At 53.3% G+C, this 21,975-nt stretch overlaps 2 protein-coding genes across 2 annotated transcripts; one reads left to right on the forward strand and one right to left on the reverse strand.

The window, feature by feature from the left end:
• Window positions 1–2,322: 2,322 nt before the first annotated feature.
• Window positions 2,323–9,538, forward strand: KRT86 (keratin 86). Its single transcript, XM_015151778.3, has 9 exons — window positions 2,323–2,691; window positions 3,498–3,706; window positions 4,499–4,559; window positions 5,319–5,414; window positions 5,627–5,791; window positions 6,054–6,179; window positions 6,453–6,673; window positions 8,639–8,670; window positions 8,809–9,538. The coding sequence occupies exons 1-9, from the start codon at window positions 2,323–2,325 to the stop codon at window positions 8,988–8,990; spliced, it is 1,461 nt and encodes a 486-aa protein (XP_015007264.2). The 3' UTR covers window positions 8,991–9,538.
• Window positions 9,539–14,695: 5,157 nt separating this feature from the next.
• On the reverse strand, window positions 14,696–21,602 carry LOC698195 (keratin, type II cuticular Hb3). Its single transcript, XM_001093322.4, has 9 exons — window positions 21,159–21,602; window positions 19,356–19,564; window positions 18,299–18,359; window positions 18,070–18,165; window positions 17,250–17,414; window positions 16,859–16,984; window positions 16,282–16,502; window positions 15,704–15,735; window positions 14,696–15,211 (listed from the first exon to the last, which is right to left on the reverse strand). Exons 1-9 carry the CDS (start codon window positions 21,540–21,542, stop codon window positions 15,024–15,026), a joined length of 1,482 nt encoding a protein of 493 aa, XP_001093322.4. The 5' UTR covers window positions 21,543–21,602; the 3' UTR covers window positions 14,696–15,023.
• Window positions 21,603–21,975: the final 373 nt, after the last annotated feature.

The following is a 21,975-nucleotide window of genomic DNA, read 5'->3' on the forward strand; positions in this document are numbered from 1 at the left end:
TTTCTCCACATCCTTGCCAGCATCCTTTTTTTTTCTTTTTTGATAAAAGCCATTTTAACTGGGTTAAGATGGTAATCTTATTGTGGTATTGATTTGTATTTCTTCGATGATATGTTGAGCATTTTTAATATACCTGTTGGCCATGTATATTCTTCTTTTGAGAAATGTCTATTCAGATCTTTTGCCCATTTTAAAATCAGATTATTTGGTTTACTTGCTATTGAGTTGTTTGAGTTCCTCATATGTTGCAGCTACTAATTCCTTGTCAGTTGAATAGTTTGCAAATATTTCTTCCATTCTGTAGGTCATTTTCTCACCTTGTCGATTGTTTCCTTTGGTGTGCAGACGTTCTTTTAGCTCTATGTGATACCATTTGTTCATTTTTTGCTTTGGTTGCCTTTGCTTTTGAGGTCTCAATCAAGAAATCTTTGTCCAGGTCAATGTCTTAAGCATTTCCTCAATGTTTTCTTCTAGTAGTCTCAGTTTCATAGTCTCAGGTCTTACATTTAAGTCTTTAATCCATTTTAATTTGGTTTTTGTATACAATGAGAAATGGATATTTCAACTTTTCAGCTGCAACTATAGTAAGAAATAATTTTACATAGTGACTGGGTATGCACATACATATACATATGCCATACAACTGAAATAAAAAGGGCATGTAACAAGTTATTCTCGTGACATATGGTGCAATTTACTATTTTCTGGTCTACTCTGCTCTATTTGATTTTCTCATAATCCATTTCATTAAAATAAAATTCTGGTTGGTTCAATTAGTGGGTCAGAACATGAATTCTGAATAAACACTGCCCCTGAGCCCACTGCCTCCTAATGATTGTAATGAAGCCCTTCTGCTCTGTGCTCTGGAGTCTGCTGAGCTTGTACACATCTCTGTAACTCTAAGGCAGTAGTAGGAGGGAAAGCCTTAACCTATTTCCCAGGAGAGTCAAGTGCCTTCCCCCAGATTACACTGGGATACTCAGGGCAGAGTCTTGGTTCCTACCCAGCCCTCGTGAGTTCAAGACCCACACTACTTATACTAGATGGATGGCACACACAAATATAGATCTGTTCTCTGGCACCTGCCAAGGGTATTGACAAACTTCCATGCAGGAGTTTCAAGGAGTATAGTGTGGAAAGCAGCAGAGACTCAGGAGATGATAGCAGGGGCTGGATGCTCTCCTCATGTGGCTCTACATGATCTCATAATCTGAGCCAGACACTATACAGATTCATAACAGTGGTGCTCACCCTAGACCTTCTAGGCCCTGGAGGTTACACAGAGGCCTGAGAGGACATCCAGACATTCAATCCTTGTCTAGGGCCTTGTGGGAAGTAATTGTGCTTTCCTGGGACCAGTGGGCTAGTGTGTGCCCCTGAGGCCTCATGGGACACTCTGAGGGAGGGAATGCCTTCGCTCAGCCAAGCTGGCCAATATGGCCTAATAAGGTGGCCTGAGGACTAGTATACATGCTAGTTGAATGTGCAGGTGAGAACCTGTGAGTGTGTGTGTGTGAGATGGTGGGTAGAAAGGTCAGCATGTGAAAGCATTGTGTGTGTGAGTGTGTGTGTTAAAGAGAGAGGGAGGTTGTGAGTAGGAAGGCCAACATGTGAGTGCATTGTGTGTGAGTGTGTGTGTGTGTGTGTGTGCACCAGAGAGTGGGAGAGAGAAAAACATGTTGATAGGTATAGATAAGGGATTTGGGAGTACGTGTGGAGGAATTGGGGTCCTGAGAAGGTGACTTAAGTTAGAGATTCTGTAAATGTGGGGCTTTTGGGGTGCAGAAACAGGCCATCTGGTTCGGAGAAACCATCAAACGCCCCCCAAGTTCCACATCATGGGATTCCCTCTCCCAACTTTCCTGGCTAGTCCTATCAGCACCACGGACAGCGCATCGACAATGTCAAACCCGGCAGGACAGAAAGAGTAGCAGCCCCACCCCTTCCCTTCCATTCGAACCTGAGTCACTGCTCACTCCTTCGTCCAACGTCAGTTTCCTCAACTGTGTATTGGGAGGTTGAGGTGGGTGTGGGGGACGTGAGTTGGTCCTTTGAAGAGGAAAACTGCAGTTTAGGGCAAAGTATCATAAACATCTGGCTGCTTCTGGGCACCAATTAAGCACATTAAGTGGGGAGCGACAGCAGCTACACAACCCAAGCCCATAAAGCCTTCTAATTGCTCCGACCCACGTGGTCACAGTTTCCCCACTTATATAAAAGGCCTACAGAGGTGCAAATAGTGAACGCCTGACGCCCCGACCACTGTACTCTCCATTTGGACGTCTCCATCCTCAGAACCTCCTCTCTTCCCCAAAAAGCACCATGACTTGCGGATCTTACTGTGGTGGCCGCGCCTTCAGCTGCATCTCGGCCTGCGGGCCCCGGCCTGGCCGCTGCTGCATCACTGCTGCCCCCTACCGCGGCATCTCCTGCTACCGCGGCCTCTCCGGGGGCTTTGGCAGCCACAGCGTGTGCGGAGGCTATAGGGCCGGCTCCTGCGGACGCAGTTTCGGCTACCGCTCTGGGGGCGTGTGCGGGCCCAGCCCCCCATGCATCACCACCGTGTCGGTCAACGAGAGCCTCCTCACGCCCCTCAACCTGGAGATCGACCCCAATGCTCAGTGCGTGAAGCAGGAGGAGAAGGAGCAGATCAAATCCCTCAACAGCAGGTTCGCGGCCTTCATCGACAAGGTGGGTGTCCTGGATCACACCCTTCCTGAACTCCCACCACCTACACAGCCAGGGCTGGGCACTGAGGATGGAGTCAGAGACAGAAAGACCTCTGACTGCCTGAGATCCCAGTCTGATGGGAGAGGCACGCAGACACACAGACAGACACACACACACACACAGAGACACACACAGGCACTCAAGACGCAGATTCAGCTGACAGTTCAGATACGGGGAGCTTGTGAAGGAAAAGTGTGGCCAGGCTGCTCTGGGACACAAGCTAGACATCAGGGATTTGGGGGTGGGGGACATGTGACCGCTGCTGCTGAACTCAGAGGGATTTGGGCAGCCCCAGGGTGAGAAAGTAGGGTGCACTGACTTCCAGATGACATAGGGGAAGAGCTGGGACAGCTGAGCTCCCTTCCAGATGGTGATTCAATTTAGACACCCTCTTCTTGGCACCATCCCCAGAAATCCCATCTGAGATCCGAACCTGGGTACTCTGCCTGTGAGGGATGCTGCCTCACCTGGCTTCAGAGTGAGGAGCTGAGCCTCCACTGTGTTCATCTGCTTGGGGTCACTCAGCTCCCCAGAGAGCAGGCACTGACACCACCCAGCCCTTGCTCCATTCCTGAGTGGGAAATCTAGGCACAGATCATGACCAGGAAATCCAGAAACTCTGTCTCCCACTGCCCACCTCTACTCAATCGCAGATAAGCTCCAGATTTGGGGATTTCCTTTAAAGTATCCCTCCTCCACCAGGTCCCCAGAGCTGTCTTTGGGGGCACCAGAAACCATCTGCCCCTCCTTCCCACCCTGAATGGCAGGTGCGCTTCCTGGAGCAGCAGAACAAGCTGCTGGAGACAAAGCTGCAGTTCTTCCAGAACCGCGAGTGTTGCCAGAGCAACCTGGAGCCCCTGTTCGAGGGCTACATCGAGACTCTGCGGCGGGAGGCCGAGTGCGTGGAGGCTGACAGTGGGAGGCTGGCCTCAGAGCTCAACCACGTGCAGGAGGTGCTGGAGGGCTACAAGAAGAAGTGAGTGACAGCAGGAGGGATGCTGGGCACAGGAATGGGGTTTAGGTTAAATACACTGGATTAGACAATAAGAACTCCCAGGTAGGGTGAGTGGCCATGACCGCTAGGATGACCGAGGGTGGCCGGGTCTTTTCATTTGTGGAATCTTTGCCCAGACACCTGTGTAAGAGGAGGGCTGTGACTCCCACTACCTGTCTCTATCCCACTTCAGCCTTCTCTTCCCTGAGCCACATCACCCAGCAGCTCTCCCCTGCACTCGGTGGGGAGGAAGCCTCTGCAGGGTTCTGCTTCTCTCCTGACCCTCAGCCCCGACACCTGTAGCACCTGTCAGATGTGAGCCCAGGGTCTCTCACGAGTGACAGGTCTGGGGCTCTGGGTGTTCCCACTGCCTTGGGTTCTAAGCTCCGAGGGTCTGCAGGTCCAGCACCTGAGCTGGGATTCACACCAGTGAAGGGAGGTTGGGGCTACAGGCCCCGGGAGGATATGCTGTTTACTCCCAGAATGGGGTTGGGGGCTGAGTCCTATTTGCCTCCTGGGGACCTCAGAGACCCTTTGGGAACAGGACTGGGAGGTACCAGGTGAGCCCTCTTCCTCCCCAGTTCGAAGTGGAGAGAGAATCCCAGACACATCCCACATCCAACCGGAAAGCACTCAGCTAGTCTGCCAGGCCCGGGCTGTGTGGGGGTGTTTCTCGTACTGTCCCCGTGGCTGTGATGAAGTGTGATGTGATGGGGGCTCTGCAGAGACCTGCCTTGCCCTGACCTCCCCTCTCTGCCCTCTGCTCTGCCTCAGGTATGAGGAGGAGGTTTCTCTGAGAGCAACAGCTGAGAACGAGTTTGTGGCTCTGAAGAAGGCAAGTGACACAGGATTGAGAAGCACAGATCTGTGGGATCTCAGAATGACAGGCTCTTCCTGGGGACACACAGGGGGTCTCAACCTCAGTGTGGAGCACAGTGACCTTTCCACAGTAGGATAGGACTGCCCAGGTGCAGGTCATTGGATGGAGCATCCAGGGTCTTGAAAAAGGACAATGACCTTGGAACATCTATCAGCACCTGCCTTGGGTGAGGGGGTCGCTGCACTGTCCTCTGTGTGTCCTGCTCTGCTCCAGAGGTTGTGGTCTGTTGCTGAGTCCCCTGGAGCCATAGCAGATACAGTGTCTCTGCTGAGAGACAGTGCAGTCTGTCTAGCATTTTGGGGAGTCGGACCTTGAGGCACAGATACAATCCCAGGGTCTAAGGGAGGATGGAGCAGAATCAGCAGCAGGAACTGGGCTCTTGGAGCACTACTGAAGGACAGGAAAGGGTCAAGGTGTGAGAGCAGGGCGGTCAGTCTGGGCAGGCTTCCTGGAGCAGGAGAGGGGAGAAGGGAGAGACAGGAGGGCAAGGAGGGGTGAAAGGCTGGTGAGTCATGCCCAAAGCAAACAGGATTTGTCCTCAGAGGGGCAGAGGATGCCAGCTCATCCCAGGAAGGGCAGAAGGGAAGCAGAGGCATGGGAATGGGACACCGGGGACTGCTTTCCCCTGGCTGCATGGAATGGATGGGCAGAGAGACGAGTCTGGGGGCTAGATTACCAGGGTCCTCTGAGCTCTAACACTCCCCACCTTTCCAGGATGTGGACTGCGCCTACCTCCGCAAGTCAGACCTGGAGGCCAACGTGGAGGCCCTGATCCAGGAGATCGACTTCCTGAGGCGGCTGTATGAGGAGGTGCGGGCCCAGGGGCCAGGCAGAGACCTGGCGGCCAGCAGAGAGGAGAGTTGGGGGTGGGAATATTGGACAGGATGTGGGTAGAGGTTGCAGTCCCTGAGGCTGTGTGAGGGGGCAGGGCTGGGGACCAGAGAAAGCCTGAGAAGGTGGAGTCAGGACATGGTGGGTGGGGCTGTGTTCTCAACTAAAGTCACGGCCCCCACCTCCTGCAGGAGATCCGCGTTCTCCAGTCCCACATCTCAGACACCTCTGTGGTTGTCAAGCTGGACAACAGCCGGGACCTGAACATGGACTGCATCGTCGCCGAGATCAAGGCACAGTACGACGACATTGTCACCCGCAGCCGGGCCGAGGCCGAGTCCTGGTACCGCAGCAAGGTGAGTGGCACAGGACACCTGCCTGCTAGACATGGCAGTGGGAGGGATGTGAGGTATCTATTAAATAGGTTTCCTTTACTGGGGATGCTGGTCTCTGGGGATGAGAAGAGATGGCTGCCACTCTGAGGTTAGGGGGGCAGGGCAGGACTGCCATGTGTGGTTGCACAGGCTGAGTATTGTACAACCTGCATAATCATCCGTGGTACCCTGAATGGATGGGAAGTCCCACCCTGAGCCTCATGAGCATCTCTACTTCCCCCAGTGTGAGGAGATGAAGGCCACGGTGATTAGGCATGGGGAGACCCTGCGCCGCACCAAGGAGGAGATCAACGAGCTGAACCGCATGATCCAGAGGCTGACGGCCGAGGTGGAGAACGCCAAGTGCCAGGTATGGGGCATCTGTGCCCAAGGTCAGAGAGACCGAGGGCCTAACCATTGTCACACAGCCTATGTGTGCCCCATCTGGATCTCAGCATTCATTCTCCAGCCCCTTTGTCCATGTAGAGTCCCTGGTTGTGGTCTCTCAGTGAGTCCCAGGTGATGAAGGCGAGAGGCTGTGCTCTGGGGTGCTCCCAGGTTGGTGGGGAGCATGGTCTCATCCAGGTAAGCATCAGAGAGACCCAGAGATTCTGATCTACCTTGTTCTCTCTGTTGTCTTCAGAACTCCAAGCTGGAGGCTGCAGTGGCCCAGTCTGAGCAGCAGGGTGAGGCGGCCCTCAGCGATGCCCGCTGCAAGCTGGCCGAGCTGGAGGGCGCCCTGCAGAAGGCCAAGCAGGACATGGCCTGCCTGATCAGGGAGTACCAGGAGGTGATGAACTCCAAGCTGGGCCTGGACATTGAGATTGCCACCTACAGGCGCCTGCTGGAGGGCGAGGAGCAGAGGTGGGTCCCATAGACCTTTCCCTTTCCCAGCCGTGCCAGAGTTCTCAGCTTGCCCTGTCTTCACACTCCCGGCAGCACTCAAGTTTTGTTTCTTAACCTCCCCACCCTGCAACCAGATAGGTAATTTGTGTAAGTCCCCTAAGTATGATCTAGCGCTGCTTGAGTCTCTCATGTTCACCTAGGCACTGATCTGAAATTGCGGTCTTGTTAATCTCAGTTGAGATCCAGTAATCTGGCAGCAGGTATTCCTGTTACTGAGAAGCCTAGTTAAGGCTTGGGGCCAGCTTGCCTGGGTAGTGCTCCTTCCCTTCCAGCTGTAGCTGCAAGTGCCTCTCAGGATTTCTTCTGTTTTTCCTAGTCTGGCCCTGGCTCCAGCTCCAGACCTGGGAGTTCAGATACATCCCATAAGGACAGCTTCAGATAAATGACACCATCAACTCACATTTTTCTATTATAATGGCAATGAACATCCCAAAGGGATCTTCTATTGCAGCAAGTGGGAATGAGTTAGACACAGAGTAAGGACTTACCCGTTGGGGCAGTTATGCCTTGCTCTCAGGATTTTTGCTTGCTTGCTTCAGAGGTGGGGGGAGTGGAGAAGACCTACTGATCACTCAGCCTTCCTATGGCTGAAGGCCAGCTATACAGCTTGAGGGCAGCTATACAGCTCCTGCTCCCAGAAGGACAATGCTCCCAAAATGTGAGCGCAGTCTTTGCCCTTGGTTTCTTTCCCCTAGTTAGTCAGTTGGTTTCACTCCAAGCTCTTTTTTTTTTTTTTTTTTTTTTTTTTTGTGGACAGTCAGGCCCTTGGCCCTGGGGAGAGGCGGGTGAAGATTGGGGATGTAGAGGGAGCATCTTGTGTATTTGGGAAATGGGGAACACAGGTTTGGGACCTAGAAATTAAAGTGACCACATGATGAGATTTCCAACAAACTCGAGTTGTTCCATTGGAAAGCTCAGAGGCAGGGGTCTGGCTGGGCCTGGGGAATTTCATAAGTGAAGAATTCTGGGAGGAGGAGTTTTCCAAGTCTGAATTTGGAAGTTGGAGAGACACATGGAGATGGCATTGGAATCTGAGCGGCCCACTCCTCCAACACACAGGGCTCTTGGAATGAACTCAGGAGCTTTGGTGTGTGTTGCCTAGGGAACCTGGGCATGGGACGATTTGATGGTGGCTGTGGCTTCTCTTATCTGAAGCTGATTTCACCAATCCTTGGCCAGTGTGCTTTCAGGGGAACTCCATTTTCTTCCCTTAGGGGAAGCTATGTGGGAGGGAAATGTGGGCTGGGTGGAAATGAGTGTTTGGGGTGACAGCCCTGCCTTGTCATTGGACATGTCCTCCCTCTGGGCCTCAGCCTTTCCATCTGCTGGATGAGACGACGGTGGTGGGCAGTCTCTGAGCCTGTTCTAAAATTCCATTAGTTTATCCAACAGTTTTGTATTGAGCCAGGCATTATTTTTAGGTGGTGGGGAACGGAACAGACAACAAAGTCTACCCCCCTGATGCCTATAATCTAATGACACCAATCAGACTGGATTTCAGAAGTTAAATCTGCTTCCCTCAAATGCACCTGCAATTCAGTCAGAGCCAACTTCCAGGCAGTGGCAGCTAATAGCTCTTAAGGGCTATGAGCCAGGCTGTAAGCACTGGACGCCTCTTATTTGATTCATTCCTCATAAGAGATCTACGAAGTAGATTTTCCTGATAAGGAAGCCCAGGCTGAGGCTGGCTGAAGCTGGGGTTGCACAGCTCAGGAGCGGTGGAGAGCCAGGCACTTACAGGCCTTCTGTCTCCAGACCCTCACAGTGACCGGGGGCTACGCTGGCTCCTGGTTGAGAGCATTTCTTGCCCTCTCCCTTTGGCAAGTGCCCAGATGGAGGGCCACAGATGTACCCCCTCCACCTCAGTCGCGGGGGCCCAGCGCCTTTTCTGAGGCACTGACCTCTGCCCTTCTCTCCCCGCAGGCTGTGTGAGGGCGTTGGCTCGGTGAATGTCTGTAAGTAGTGGGGTCCGTCCCCTCCTTCCGCAGGGCGGGTCTAGGAGCCTCTGGGGAAAGGGCGCGTGGGCTCACAGCGAGCCACCCATTCAGGCAGCGGCTGCGCCTGACGCACGCCTCCGTCTCTTCTTCCTGCAGGCGTCAGCAGCTCCCGCGGTGGCGTCGTCTGTGGCGATCTCTGTGCCTCCACTACTGCCCCTGTTGTCTCCACCAGAGTCAGCAGCGTCCCCAGCAACAGCAACGTGGTGGTGGGCACCACTAACGCTTGCGCCCCCTCCATCGGGATTGGCGCCTGCGGCGGCAGCTGTAAGAGGTGCTAGGAAGCTGCGGCCTCTGCCAGCGCCTGTAGCCATCATTCTCCACCCAGCCAGTCCTCGGGCCACCGGAACGCGCCGCCCTGGCCGGCCTCCCAAGAGCCGCCGCCAGCTGCGTGCACTCTAAGTTCCCTCCCCACCGCTCCGCTCTGGGAGCCATCCCTGGTCGCAGGAGTCCGGGGAGGCCCGGCCAGCGCCGTGGTCTCTCTCTCTCTAGCCTTTCCTGGTAGTCAATTTGTTGTCCCGAGGATTCATCCTTTTCTTCCGCCTACCTTCTGTTTTTTTGCTGTATGCATTGGTCTTGCCTGACCTCTTCCCCAAAGCTTGGAGGAACGGGGGAGGCCCGGGAATGTCCCTGTCTGCACGACCTGGGACTCTGCCCATGCGCTTCTGCCTGTGGAATGGAGACGTGCACCCTGGATGGTGGTTCTGTGACTCTGCGAGGGACAGGCCCACGTGTGGCCCGCAAGAGCTTCTGAAAAAGTAATGACTCTGCTGCCTTCTCCTTTGTCTTTGTTTCACTCTGTGTTTCCAATAAACTCATTGTAGCGAATCAAGCCTAGTGTCTCAGAGTCTTGAAAATGCCAGGGCCCTCCTGTGATAGGGGTTCCCTGCCAGAGCGCCTCAGGACCCGTTTATCCACTAGTTTTCAGTAGCTGAAAATGACCACAGTAGGTGCCGCCCATCTGTCCTTGAGCAGCCCAGGCCTTGGGGAAAATGAGAGAAGACTCAGGGAGCCAGGGAGTCTTATGGGATCATGGGTTTCTCTAGACCAGGATTTCTCAACTTCAGCACTATTGACAGTGTGTGGGCTGGGTCATTCTTTGTTTTAGGGCTGTTGTGTGCATTTGGTAGGATGTTTAGTAGCATCTCTGGCCTCAATCAGCTAGATGCCAAGCATCCTCCACCACCCTCTTGTGACAACTAAAAATGTCTCTAGATGTGGCCATATGTTTTCTAGGGGTTCTCAACCAGGGTGATCATCCACTGCCCCCACCCCAAGGCCTTCCTGGAGGGGAAAGTTCATGGGGAAAAAGACAGGTGAGAATGGAAGGAAGGTATGTGAGAGAAGGGAAGTATGTGAGAGAAGCACTGTGCGGGGAGAAAGAGCCTTGGGTTGAGAGTCAGGAGAACTGGGCTTCTCATTCCAAGCCTCAGTGGCCATTTGCCACATGTGTGACTTTGGGCAAATTGCTTCCAGCCCCTAATCTTCAGCTGCCTTCGCTGTTAAATGGAGAGATTGGACAGTATTCCTAAGATCCTTCTAGCTCCCTACATGGGATTGTGTTTGAAAGGGCTATGTTAATGCCCTTTGAGTGCCAGTTCAGTCATTTACTAGTCTGTAACTGTGGGCAAATCACTAAGCCTCACTGAGCTTTAAGTTCCTTCAAATTTAGAGTGGGATGATGATATCTACTGGGCCGTAGGGAGGTGTTTCAGATATCTATTACACATAACAAGTCACCCAAATGGAGAGGCTTAAAGCAGCAATACTTTATCATGCCTCAGGCTTCTGTGGGCTTACTGAGCAGTTCTACTTTACAAGATGCTGTTTGGAGGGCTAGAATGTCTGAAAGGCCAAAATCTCACATGGCTGGACTTGGTGCTGGCCACCAGCTGGGAGTTCAGCTGACGTGGTTGGCCACGGTGTATCAGTCAGGGTCCAATCAGAAAATAATAATTTGAACAGAGAAAGTTTAACATAAAGCATTATTAACCATAACAGAGATTGGCCAGTAAAAAGCAAGAACTCTAAAGACCACAGGAGCTGCAGCCATAAGGAGCAGCCCCTACCCCCAGGGCTTTTCTTCGGCATCCAGAGATGGCTATCCTGCTTTCACTAATTGTCTCCTTGAGCACATTTAGGCTCTGCCTGATGCCTGGGCCCAAAGTCAATGTCACAGGTTTTGAGTTTTGTTTCAGCAGCATCTCTCTGCCAGGTACCAACTTGCCCTCCACTTATCTATTGCTATGTAACAACACATCCCCCAATTTAGTGGCTTAAAACAACAATATTTTTCATAGTTGTGTGAATTGCCTGGGTAAGTCTTCTGCTTCATATCATTGACTGGGGCTCTGGCCCTGCTGAAAGGTCCAGGATGGCTTCACTTGTAAGGTTGGCATTTGGAGCTAGCTCTGGTCAAAAGTTCAGGAGCTGATGGCCGGGGCTTCTGTTCTTCCCTATGTGCTCCAATCCCTTTAAGGCCTCCTGGGCACGGAAGCTGCAGAAGGTGCTTTCCATCAGATTCTATTGGTCAAAGCAGTCATGCGGCCAGCCCAGGATCAAGGGGAGGAAAAACAGACTCCACTTTTGATATGAGCAGTGCCATGCACAGAGAGGGAGGAGCTGTTGGGGGCTCATCTCTGAAGATAGCTACCACAGGAAGATTAAATAACACAACACAAATAAGTTTGGGGTATAGTGTGGCATACAACAGATACTAAACAATTAGTTTTTATGACTGCTCTTGTTGTTATTACTATCATCATGACATCATAACAGTGCATTATTCCCAGCCTCTGAATAGCAGGGGAAGAGTGGGCTGGTAGGAAATACTGGGAGCTGAAGGTTTGGCATCCTAGCTTTTGTCAGCAGGAGTGTGTGGCCAAGCTCCTTCAGCTTTTGGAGCCTCTGGTAGTTTACCCACTTGATAAAGGCAGGTGATAGCAGCAGCCCACTGAGTGAATGAGAGCTTCAGCTGGTGTACAGAGAAGGGTGGATGTCACAGCACTGTTACTCTGGGTACTGGCACTGCCACACTGGCCCTATCTCAGGCTTGTCAGCACAGAGGGATCCACCATCCAGTTAGCTCACATTCCTTAGCAGCCAGCAGGAAGTTTCCAGAGAAGAGGCAGCTGGCTCTCTGTGAAGCATGGAAGGCCTCATGAATTGGCTCATAGCATCTACCTCTGCAAGAGGATGGGAAAAGTGCCTGGAAGGAAGGAGGAATGAGAAACACCCTTGGGTGAAGAAAGTTTTCATGGAGTGGAGTTGGAGCTGGGGTAGGAGGGGCCGTGGAGGAGGATGTAGAAACGATGTGCTCATTTTCAGCTTTTAGAGGCATTGGAGAGCAGCCCCCACTCTCCTTGGCGGCCTTCCTGACACATCAGAGCTCCTGGATGGCCCCATGCTCCATTTCCAGCCTCATCTCTATCTCTCACATACTGTTCTCCATGTCTGGAGCACCTCTCTCCTCCTGGTTAACTCCTTACTTCAGTTCACTTCTTGCTTTCAAATGTAAGCTTTGCAGGGACAAGCATCTTTAACTATTTTCTTTTCTTATAGGAACCCAAGCTTGTGTAACAATACCTGCTACACAGCAGGAGCTCAATAATGATTTGTTGTTGAAATAATGAGCTCCTGGTTTTCCTTTAGGTCTCAGCTTCAATATTATCTCCTTTAGGAAATAATCAGCTTTGCCTGCTTAACAATCCTCTGGCTGTGATTCTCTTTTTCTCCCAGCACCAAGGCTCAGGGTTCTTCATAGCCACCCCCTCCTTGGTGGAGAGGTGGCAGTGGTGGTGGAGAAGATGGGGCTCAGGGACTCAGGACCAGACTCTCCAACAATCTTTTCTAGCCCCTTGAGCTGGTTGGGTGGAAGGGAGATGAGTCACCACCAGAGGCATGGAGCCTCTGGGTTCCCCCAGGTGGCACCTCCATGACTTCCCGAGGCTGGCAGTCCTTACAGTATCCTCCTTAACCCCTGAGAAGGGAGTGTTAAACCCCAGAGCAGAAATCAGAGCCCCTTCCCAAGAAAGGCAGAACTAAAAGGCCCCTGGAAAGCCTCTGGTCCAACCCCTTATTTGACAGGTGTTCAGGGCATCTTGAGTCAGTGTAGGGGAGAAAGGTCGGGGGCAATGAGGAACAGGAAGCTGTGACAGGCACTGAGCGATCAGTCAGAGCTAGACATACAGGGGAAGGTACATTGTATTTAAGTCTGGACTTTGTTCCTGGGACAGTGGTGACCCACTGAAAGCGCAGCCTTGTGTTTGATGACGGTCTCTTTGGCTGCTGTGAGGTGGGGCATGGAAGGGAGAAGAACAGGACTCCAGGCAAAATGGTGGTGGCTGGGTGTGCTGGCAGCAACAGGGAGAGAGGAAAGAGGGGCGTGGAGAGGTATTTACGAGGTAGAAAAAGAAGTCCTTGGGGCTTAATGAATATTGAGGGTACAGGCATGGATAAATCATAGGTTCTGGTTTGGGCAACTGTGTTGATGATCTTGGTAAGAGAGACTGGAGGAGACTCCGGTTGAGAGGGTGGGAAGCAATGAGTTAAGCTGGAAGGTGTGCTGAGTTCGAAGCATCTCTAAAACTGACAAGTGGAGTTGTCTTGTAGGAACTGGAGCTGGTGGGTCTAAGCCGAGGAGGGAGGGTAGAAGGAGAATCATCAGGGCTCTGAAGCCCAGGTGGGGGATTTTAACCAGGGAGGACATTAACTGTGGGTGGTAGCTGAAGGTGAGAGACTGATGCGACTGCCTAGGGAGAGTGCAGAGAGGTGGGAAAAGGCCCCGGGGTAGTTGGATGTTTGAGGCAAGGTGCAGGGTGAGGTGTAAGTCAGTGAGCAGAACTGCCTGGGAGGAGCTGAGAGCCTGGCCTGGGAGATAAGGAGGTGAAAGGCCCGAGGCTCAGGAATTGGGAAGTGGTAAGGAGAGAAGGCACTGGGCAGCCCCTGGAGCTTGGGGGAAGGCTAAAGGGCCCTGGGAGTGCTGGAGATTCCAGGGGGAGGAATGGAAGGAGGTGGGTCCTCCAAGGACATCCTGGTGAGACGGGTTGGAAAGGCCAGGGGCTGGGTGAAGGGGAGGAATGAAGAGGGCCAGCAAGGAAGGCAATGCACAACACTGGAGGTGGGCTGCAGCCTTGCGAGGACAGTTCCAGGCCTGATTCCTTGAGGGTGGGGTGAGGGGCTTCTCAAAGTCTTCCAGAGCTCTCCAGAGCTTTCCAAGTGGAGGACAGGAGAGATTGGGCCAAGCAGCGGGCAGAGGAGCCTCTTAGCCTTGGGGTTGAAGCTGTGAGGTATCTCAGATGAGGGCAGTGAGTGGGGCAGTTGAGGGAGTGAGTAGATGGTGTCCTCATGTCAGCTGTGGAGAAGGCTGCCAGGTTCTGAGGAGGTGTGTGCATGGGGGAAGGGTGGGCCAGGGGCAGGTGCCAAGGCTCTCATCTTTCCCTGTTTGGTGGGCAGCATGAGGAGCACGTGGCAATGGGGTGGGGCCAGACTGACAAAGGGTGGCCCCCGAGGGTGGCTGCTGGCCCTTTTGGCAGTTACTGCTATGGTACCTATGTGGTAGGATGGCTGGGTGGCAGAGTGAAGATATGCTAGGAAAAGAAAGTGGGGACTGCGTATGCAAGAAGGGGGCAAAACTCAAACACGCACACAAGCATGCTTACACGTGCATACATATAAACATGCGCATGCACGTGCACTGCCTTCCAGCTGATCCTCTGGCCTCCTCGGTCATCTGCAGAGCCAATTGGAAGAGCAAAACCCTGTGCCATCCAGACTGATAGGTGTGACAGGTAGAAGGTGCTGTGAGCACAGTCGGCACTGCCTGGTTGGGAGATGACAGAACCATCTGGGGATGAGGCCCTATCGGTGTCCAGGCTGAGAACTGGCCAGAACGACTCTAGTCTTGAGGCCATATCATCAGGCTGGGGTGCTTACCAGCTGGTGGGTGTGGGTGGGCCCCAGGAAAGCAAGACATTACGGCAAGAAAGCAGGTCCCCAAGTTTATTGAAAAAGGGGAGACAAGAGGCCAGAGAGGCAGGGGGAACAGTCTCACAGTGCTCCTTCCAGGAAGGAAGGCCCTTCTTCCCGGGAGGGGCAGAAGGCTGAGACAGGGAAGGAATGGGTCTATTCCCCAGCCGCAGGCCCCTTTCCAGTGGGATGAGAGGTAGGGAGGAGCAGCTGGTGGGAATGAGCTGATGGTGTATTCTCAGAACACAAGGGGAAAAGCCAGCGATGTGCTGCTGTTCTCAGTTGAGGGTTGGGCAGTGGCACATCTGGCAGGCAGAAGGGGCTCCCCTGGTTCTCTTTTGGGCCACTTAACACCTCCCCTGGCTGCATGAGCCCCCTCCGCAGGTGGTGTTCAGCTGGCCACAGGGCTTGCACAAGCCGGTGCTCACCACCAGGTTCCCGTTGCAGGGGGCGCTGCAGACGCTGCCTGTCACCGGCCGGGAGCCGGACACACAGAGGTCCCCGCACACAACCCCACCCCGGGAGCTGCTGACACCTGTGGGAACAAGGGCAGGGTCAAGAGACCCCTGCTGGTGGCTGTCCCATCCAGCCACCTTCCTTTGGTCTGTCTGATGTGTCGGCCATCCAGGGAAGGATGCGAGGAACCTCCAGTTCTATTCAGAAGGTGTGGAGGGAACCCTAGCCTGGGAGCCAGCAGACCGGGGTTCTGGTCCTGGTTCTGCCTTGTGACCTTGGGGATACTCTATCTGGCCCCCAGCTTTCTCACCTATACAAGGTGAAGGTTATGAGTGTCATCTGAGGTCCCTTCTTGCAGTGACATCTTATTATTTTTCCCCTCCCTAACACATTGATGCTGTGAGGTTCTTTCTGCCAGCTAACCTTAGTCTCTCTTGTCGCATGACCAATCTATCCTCTTTACTGGGGGAATTATTGGAAACACTCCCCCCAAAGTCTCTGCTTATACTTGTAGTCAAGAAGTCCTTTGTCCCCAGTCTACATGTTCCTTTTCAGGGTTCAGGATACTTACAGACATTCACAGCTTCAACACCTTCACACAGCCTGAGTGGGGAAAAAGTAAGGAAGGGGAAGATGAAAGAAGTCAGAATGAGGTCATCGAATTTCCCCTAGGGGCCGACATGGGTCATCTCAGGGCTATTTCTGACCCACATTTATGCCCTTGTGCAACTTAGAAAAAGTTGCCTTTCTGGCAGAAGCAATGTCAGGTCACACTATTTAGCAAGCAGAGTATGGTTGGATTTCAGCTCTCACTTGTCTCTCAGCTGTCATTTGTCTTTGTGCAGTGAACAACCTGAATAACCATATTTGTCAGGTCTGGATAGGCTCAACCTTCAGAAGGGGAAGGCCCTCTTGGGAAGACGAGGTCAGGGGTGGAGTTTGGCCAACAACCCTGCCCTAGAATAGGTGATGTCCTAGAAACCAGACAGGGTATAAATCTCGGAAGAACTGAGAATGAGACAACTTGAAGATGTGGATCCGGGATCCATAGAGGCAAGAATGTCGCCTGGGCACTGAGACTGAGATAGGGAAAAATCAAAGGTGGGCAGGTCTATGCAAGTGGAGTGCTCAGGGCTGGGCTGGACCCACCTCTGCTCCTCGCCCTCCAGCAGGCGCCTATAGGTGGCGATCTCGATGTCCAGGCCCAGCTTGGAATTCATCACCTCCTGGTACTCCCTGATCAGGCAGGCCATGTCCTGCTTGGCCTTCTGCAGGGCGCCCTCCAGCTCGGCCAGCTTGCAGCGGGCGTCGCTGAGGGCTGCCTCACCCTGCTGCTCAGACTGGGCCACCGCAGCCTCCAGCTTGGAGTTCTGGGTATGGAGAGGAGAAAGTGAAGTTTAGTTTCCTGAAGTCCCAGCCAGTCTCCAATAGGATCATTCAGCTTCTATCTTAAAATACTGTCTCCTCAATCAGCTTCCTAAACCTTTCTTCCCTCCTCACTTATACCACACACACACACACACACACACACACACACCCCCCACACACACAGATACTCACACACACCTTGGCCAAGACAATCAGAAATATCTCAGTAGTTTCCTCATCTTACCCTGTCACCCTGAGGTTGCACTGGGAAGACTTTTCCAGAATCTAATTCAAATCCCTCTGCTGAGGGCTAACTCCAGTCTCTTCCTACACTGAGGGGTGGGCTGGGTTCACATACCTGGCACTTGGCATTCTCCACCTCGGCCGTTAGCCTCTGGATCATGCGGTTTAGCTCATTGATCTCCTCCTTAGTGCGGCGCAGAGTCTCCCCGTGCCTGATCACCGTGGCCTTCATCTCCTCACACTGCAGGAAGCAGAGATGCTCATGAGGCTCAGGATGAGACATCCCATTCATTCGGGACAGCACAGACGATCGCACAGATTGTGCAGCACTCGGCCTGTGCAACCACACGTGGCAGTCCTGCCCTGCCACCCCAACCTGAGAGCTATTGGCTTTTCTGTTACCATCCTTAGGGATCGGAATCCCCAGACAAAGAAGCCTTTTCTACTAGATACCTCGCATCCCTCCCACTGCCATGTCTAGCAGGCAGGAGTCCTGTGCCGCTCACCTTGCTGCGGTACCAGGACTCAGCCTCCGCCCGGCTGCGGGTGGCAATGTCGTCGTACTGTGCCTTGATCTCGGCGACGATGCAGTCCATGTTCAGGTCCCGGCTGTTGTCCAGCTTGACAACCACAGAGGTGTCTGAGATGTGGGACTGGAGAATGCGGATCTCCTGCAGGAGGTGGGGAAAGGAAGGACAACTCACTTACCTGGGCTTCTCCTAATCCCTCGATGCCTATCATCCTTTTGGCTCATTGGGAGCAAACCTCTCATGTTTGGAGAAACAAACCTGATGAAGTCGCATAACTTTCTGCACAAATAGGAAATCTCTTTAGAGGAAAACACAACCGTTTCTCAACTGCTTGCTTTTGGAATTATTTAGGCCCATGTGCAGCCAGCATGGTCCAGATGCTTTCCAGGGGCTCAGACCCTGTATGGGGGCCTCTTTCCCTTCTTCTAGACCAGCCCCATGAAGGAAGGCTATTGCTGCCAGAGAAAGTCCTGGGCCAGAGCAATGGGTTCAAGTCTGTCTGATGCTGTGTGGGGTCTACGCTGCAGTCCACTGGCTCAGGGGAAGGATGCAGGGCAGCTTCCCAGGGCACAGTTGTCTGGGGTGCTCACTCTCCTGCCCCTTACTAAATTTGTTCCTTTTTGGTGCTCCATCCCTTTGCCTCCCTGCTCCTTCCCTCTCCTTGCCCCTGCCAACCCTCCAGCCATGAGCCTGGGTTCATATGCCAGCAGGCCTGGTTCATGCCTGTGGGTGTCTGGGCAGGGGGTCAGGGATCCCATGGGGGGATCTGTGCCCACCATGGCTGAGAGCCCTTCACCTCCTCGTACAGCCGCCTCAGGAAGTCAATCTCCTGGATCAGGGCCTCCACGTTGGCCTCCAGGTCTGACTTGCGGAGGTAGGCGCAGTCCACATCCTGTGTGGGGTAGAAGGGGCTGTGAGGCCGGCTCTCCTCAGAGGGCTCTAAGGACCTGGCTGCCATGTGGCAAGACAAAGAGGATGGGTGGTGGGACTCAGGGCGAGCTCAGTGCCAGCTGGGCTTCACTCACCTTCTTTAGAGCCACAAACTCGTTCTCTGCTGTGGCTCGAAGTGTGACTTCTTCTTCATACCTGAGTTGAGGAGGGAGAACAGGACCTTGTCTGAACAGCTCTTGATCTTGGCCATGAGCATGCGTGCAAAGGAGCCTCCTTCCTAGACCTCCCCCTGCTCATCTCCTGCCCCCAAGTGAAATGGGTGGGGCTCTGGAGGAACCAGGCTGCTGGCCCGGGCCTACTGGGACGAGCTGGAGAAATGAAGCACCCACTCCCCTGTTTTGTCGGAGGTTGGGAGGACAGGAATCTGGAAGCTGAGTGTGTGAATGAGTGTGGTTGGGGAGTGTGAGGTGCTATTTTTCTCACCCAGGTCTCCATCTTCTCTTCCTTCGAGCCCTCTCCTACCCTCACTCAGCAGCAGGTGGTGGGATCCTCACTCTGTCTCTCCCCTCCTGGCCTGAGCTGTGGGAGGCAGCTCAAAAGATAGGGAGGGAGGGGTATGCTGGGCCTGGGGAGTCCATGGAGAGAATGTTACTGAAGGAAGCTGGCCACCCCTCAAAACAGATTCCTTCTGAGGATCCAGTGTGTATTCTTCATATCATATATCACACTTTGTAGCTGAAGGGCTAGATTTATAACTCTGTCATGCCTGCCTTCCAGCAGACTGCAGGCTCCACTAGGACCCGCACTGTGTGGATTGCGTGGCCCTGCGTCACTGGCACCAGCACAATATGCTGGCATGTGGTAGGTGATCAGATTGTGTTAGCCGAGTGAGAGAGCAAACTTAGGAAGACACATGTCCAGGACTTTGAGATCTGGTCTCAAAGGAACCAAGGAATACAAGTTTTTGTGAAAAATGGGTGGAGAAAGGGAGAGAGCATTGTTTCCCTGATCTGCTGGTGGAAAGACAAGCTGAGCCTCCATCCCCCACACCCAAGGGACCCCTGTGTCTCGGTACAGGTTATTCTCCACTCTCAGGCAGAGATGCCAGCTGCAGACTGGACACTCCTCCGGGCTCAGGGAGCTGCCACCATGCTCTTTCCTGTGCCCAGCATCCCTCCTGCCCTCACTCACTTCTTCTTGTAGCCCTCCAGCACCTCCTGCACGTGGTTGAGCTCTGAGGCCAGCCTCCCACTGTCGGCCTCCACGCACTCGGCCTCCCGCCGCAGAGTCTCGATGTAGCCCTCGAACAGGGGCTCCAGGTTGCTCTGGCAGCACTCGCGGTTCTGGAAGAACTGCAGCTTTGTCTCCAGCAGCTTGTTCTGCTGCTCCAGGAAGCGCACCTGCCACCCAGAGGCAGAACCTAAGAACCTCTTCTTGCAGCATCATAGGGCAAGAGGGGTTCCCAGCACCAGGGCCTGAAAGTCCCCAACTCTCTGACCCAGAGTTTTCCCTGGAAGGGGTTATGTCATCTCTCTCAAAAATGCCACCAGGGCTTAACCAGTTCCCCACCTGGAAGCTCTTCCTGGGAGTTAATCTCTTCCAAGTCAGTTTACCTGGTGTCATGGAAAATGCTTGGAGTCCAGATTCTGCTGCCACTTGTTAACAATGTGCTCCTGGATAAAGCACTCACCCCCTCTGTAGAGTGGGGAGGTTAAATCTCACCTTACTATGAGGATTAAAAGAACCGTTAACAGAAAGGAACCCCACACTGAACACTTACTGCTGTTCAATCACACCAAGCCAGGTGGACCTTTTTAGAAAGGCAGACTGTAGAAGTTGAAAAATAAAGCATGTGCCAATTATTCAAACCCTATAACAACAATGCAATTAGAATAATAGTTACCTGGAATATGAGAATAGGAATGTCCTATGCTCCAACTCCCTCATTTTACTGATGAGGAACTGGAGGCCAAGGAGGTTCCCGGACTGCCTGAGAGCTCACAATGGCAGAGAAGAGCTCAAACCCTGATCTTCTGCTCTGCAGGGACATCTCCTCTCACTTTGATAATTATAGGAAATTTTCACGTTCCTCTCCCAGCCAGGAGGTTGGCCCATACTCCACCCAGCTTCTTTTGTCTAATAACTTGGCCACACCCTTAGTAAGTCCTGTCTTATGCTATTCTTGGTCTCTCGTGCTATTAGAAATTCCAGATTTTTTTTTTTCCGATCCTTTCTGGTGGGCATCTCTCTAGTGTGATTTCTCTCTTGAGGTTTTGGCTCTGGAGGGCTTTTTCCAACCTCAGAACATCTTCCTAGTCAGAGCCTTTTCTCCCAGTCTCTCACATCACTGCCACAAGGTGGTTGCCTGGATTCGGTGGAGAAGGTGCCTGCAGACTCGAGTTGGACACTGACTCCACAGATGAGTTCAACCAAATCCAGACTGTGCACTGCCTGCCTCCCCATAAAGCCCGTGAGGACGGGGACCATGTCTCTTGCTCACCCCTGGATCCTAAGCCCCAGGAGCAGTGGCTTGGACAAACTACTCTAGCCCTGGTTCAGCGGCCAAATCACTGTGTGGTATAGAAAGAGCTCTGTGCCGTCCATGAGACCCACTTCCAGACACTCTTCCAGCACCACACTTACTAGCCCTGCCTTGATGGAGACAGCACCTCCTTGGCATTTAAGCAGTTATTTGGCTTCAAATGCCCTGAGCGCCCACAGAGTGATCCTTTGCTCACTAGGTGATATTATCACTCAGTATGGAAGGCTCTGCCTCTCGTTCTGCTTTTGTGTTTTCAGTTAATCTCCCCCATCAGTCTGGCAGCTCCTGGCCCTATTTTTGTTTTCTGTCTGTGTCCTAGAAATATGACTACCTTTCCCTTTGGCCTGGGAACTTCTGTGGGCAAGTTCTTGCTTTTGACTTCCCTGTCAGTGCCCAGCCTGAGTCCTGAACATGAGTGGGGGTTCAGGAAGGGTATGATCCAGGACACCCACCTTGTCGATGAAGGCCGCGAACCTGCTGTTGAGGCACTTGATCTGCTCCTTCTCCTCCTGCTTCACGCACTGCGCGTTGGGGTCGATCTCCAGGTTGAGGGGCGTGAGGAGGCTCTCGTTGACCGACACGGTGGTGATGCATGGGGGGCTGGGTCCACACACGCCCCCGGAGCGGTAGCCGAAGCTGCGTCCACAGGAGCCGGCGCGGAAGCCGCCGCACACGCTGTGGCTGCCGAAGCCCCCGGAGAGGCCGCGGTAGCAGGAGATGCCACGGTAGGGGGCGGCGGTGATGCAGCAGCGGCCGGGCCGGGACCCGCAGGCGGAGACGCAGCTGAAGTTTCCAGGGCGGAACCCACAGCCCATGGAGATGAAGCTACAGGTCATGATGGAGGTTAGGAAGTGTCTGGACAGTGGAGAAGATGGCAGAGGATGGAGCCAAGGTCCCGAGCTCCCTGGCAGATGGCAAGCCCTTTTATGTGCCGGGAGCAGCTGGCGTTAAAAGAGGGAGCACAGAGACAATAGCTGAATTTTATTGGCTTGGCATCACCCTGGCCTCTTAAGCTAGAACCCTGCTTGCCTCTTCAGTGTGGCTGCATCAACAATCCCTGGCCACCGGCCTTGTTTCATCTTCAAAGCCCTTTACAAGCTTGCTCCTTGCTCCTGCCCCTCCCATTGGAACTGCTGTGGAGCCGGAGAGGGGCTCCTGAAAGCATCAGCCGCATTCCACCTCCAAGCTAGGGGAACGGGTGCAGTGACCGGGGTGAAGCCTGCTCCCTGAACCCTGTTCTGAAAGGGGCAGAGCTGGGCTGTGGGCCCT

The sequence above is a fragment of the Macaca mulatta genome, chromosome 11, assembly GCF_049350105.2.
Source record: "Macaca mulatta isolate MMU2019108-1 chromosome 11, T2T-MMU8v2.0, whole genome shotgun sequence".
Lineage (NCBI taxonomy): Eukaryota > Metazoa > Chordata > Mammalia > Primates > Cercopithecidae > Macaca > Macaca mulatta.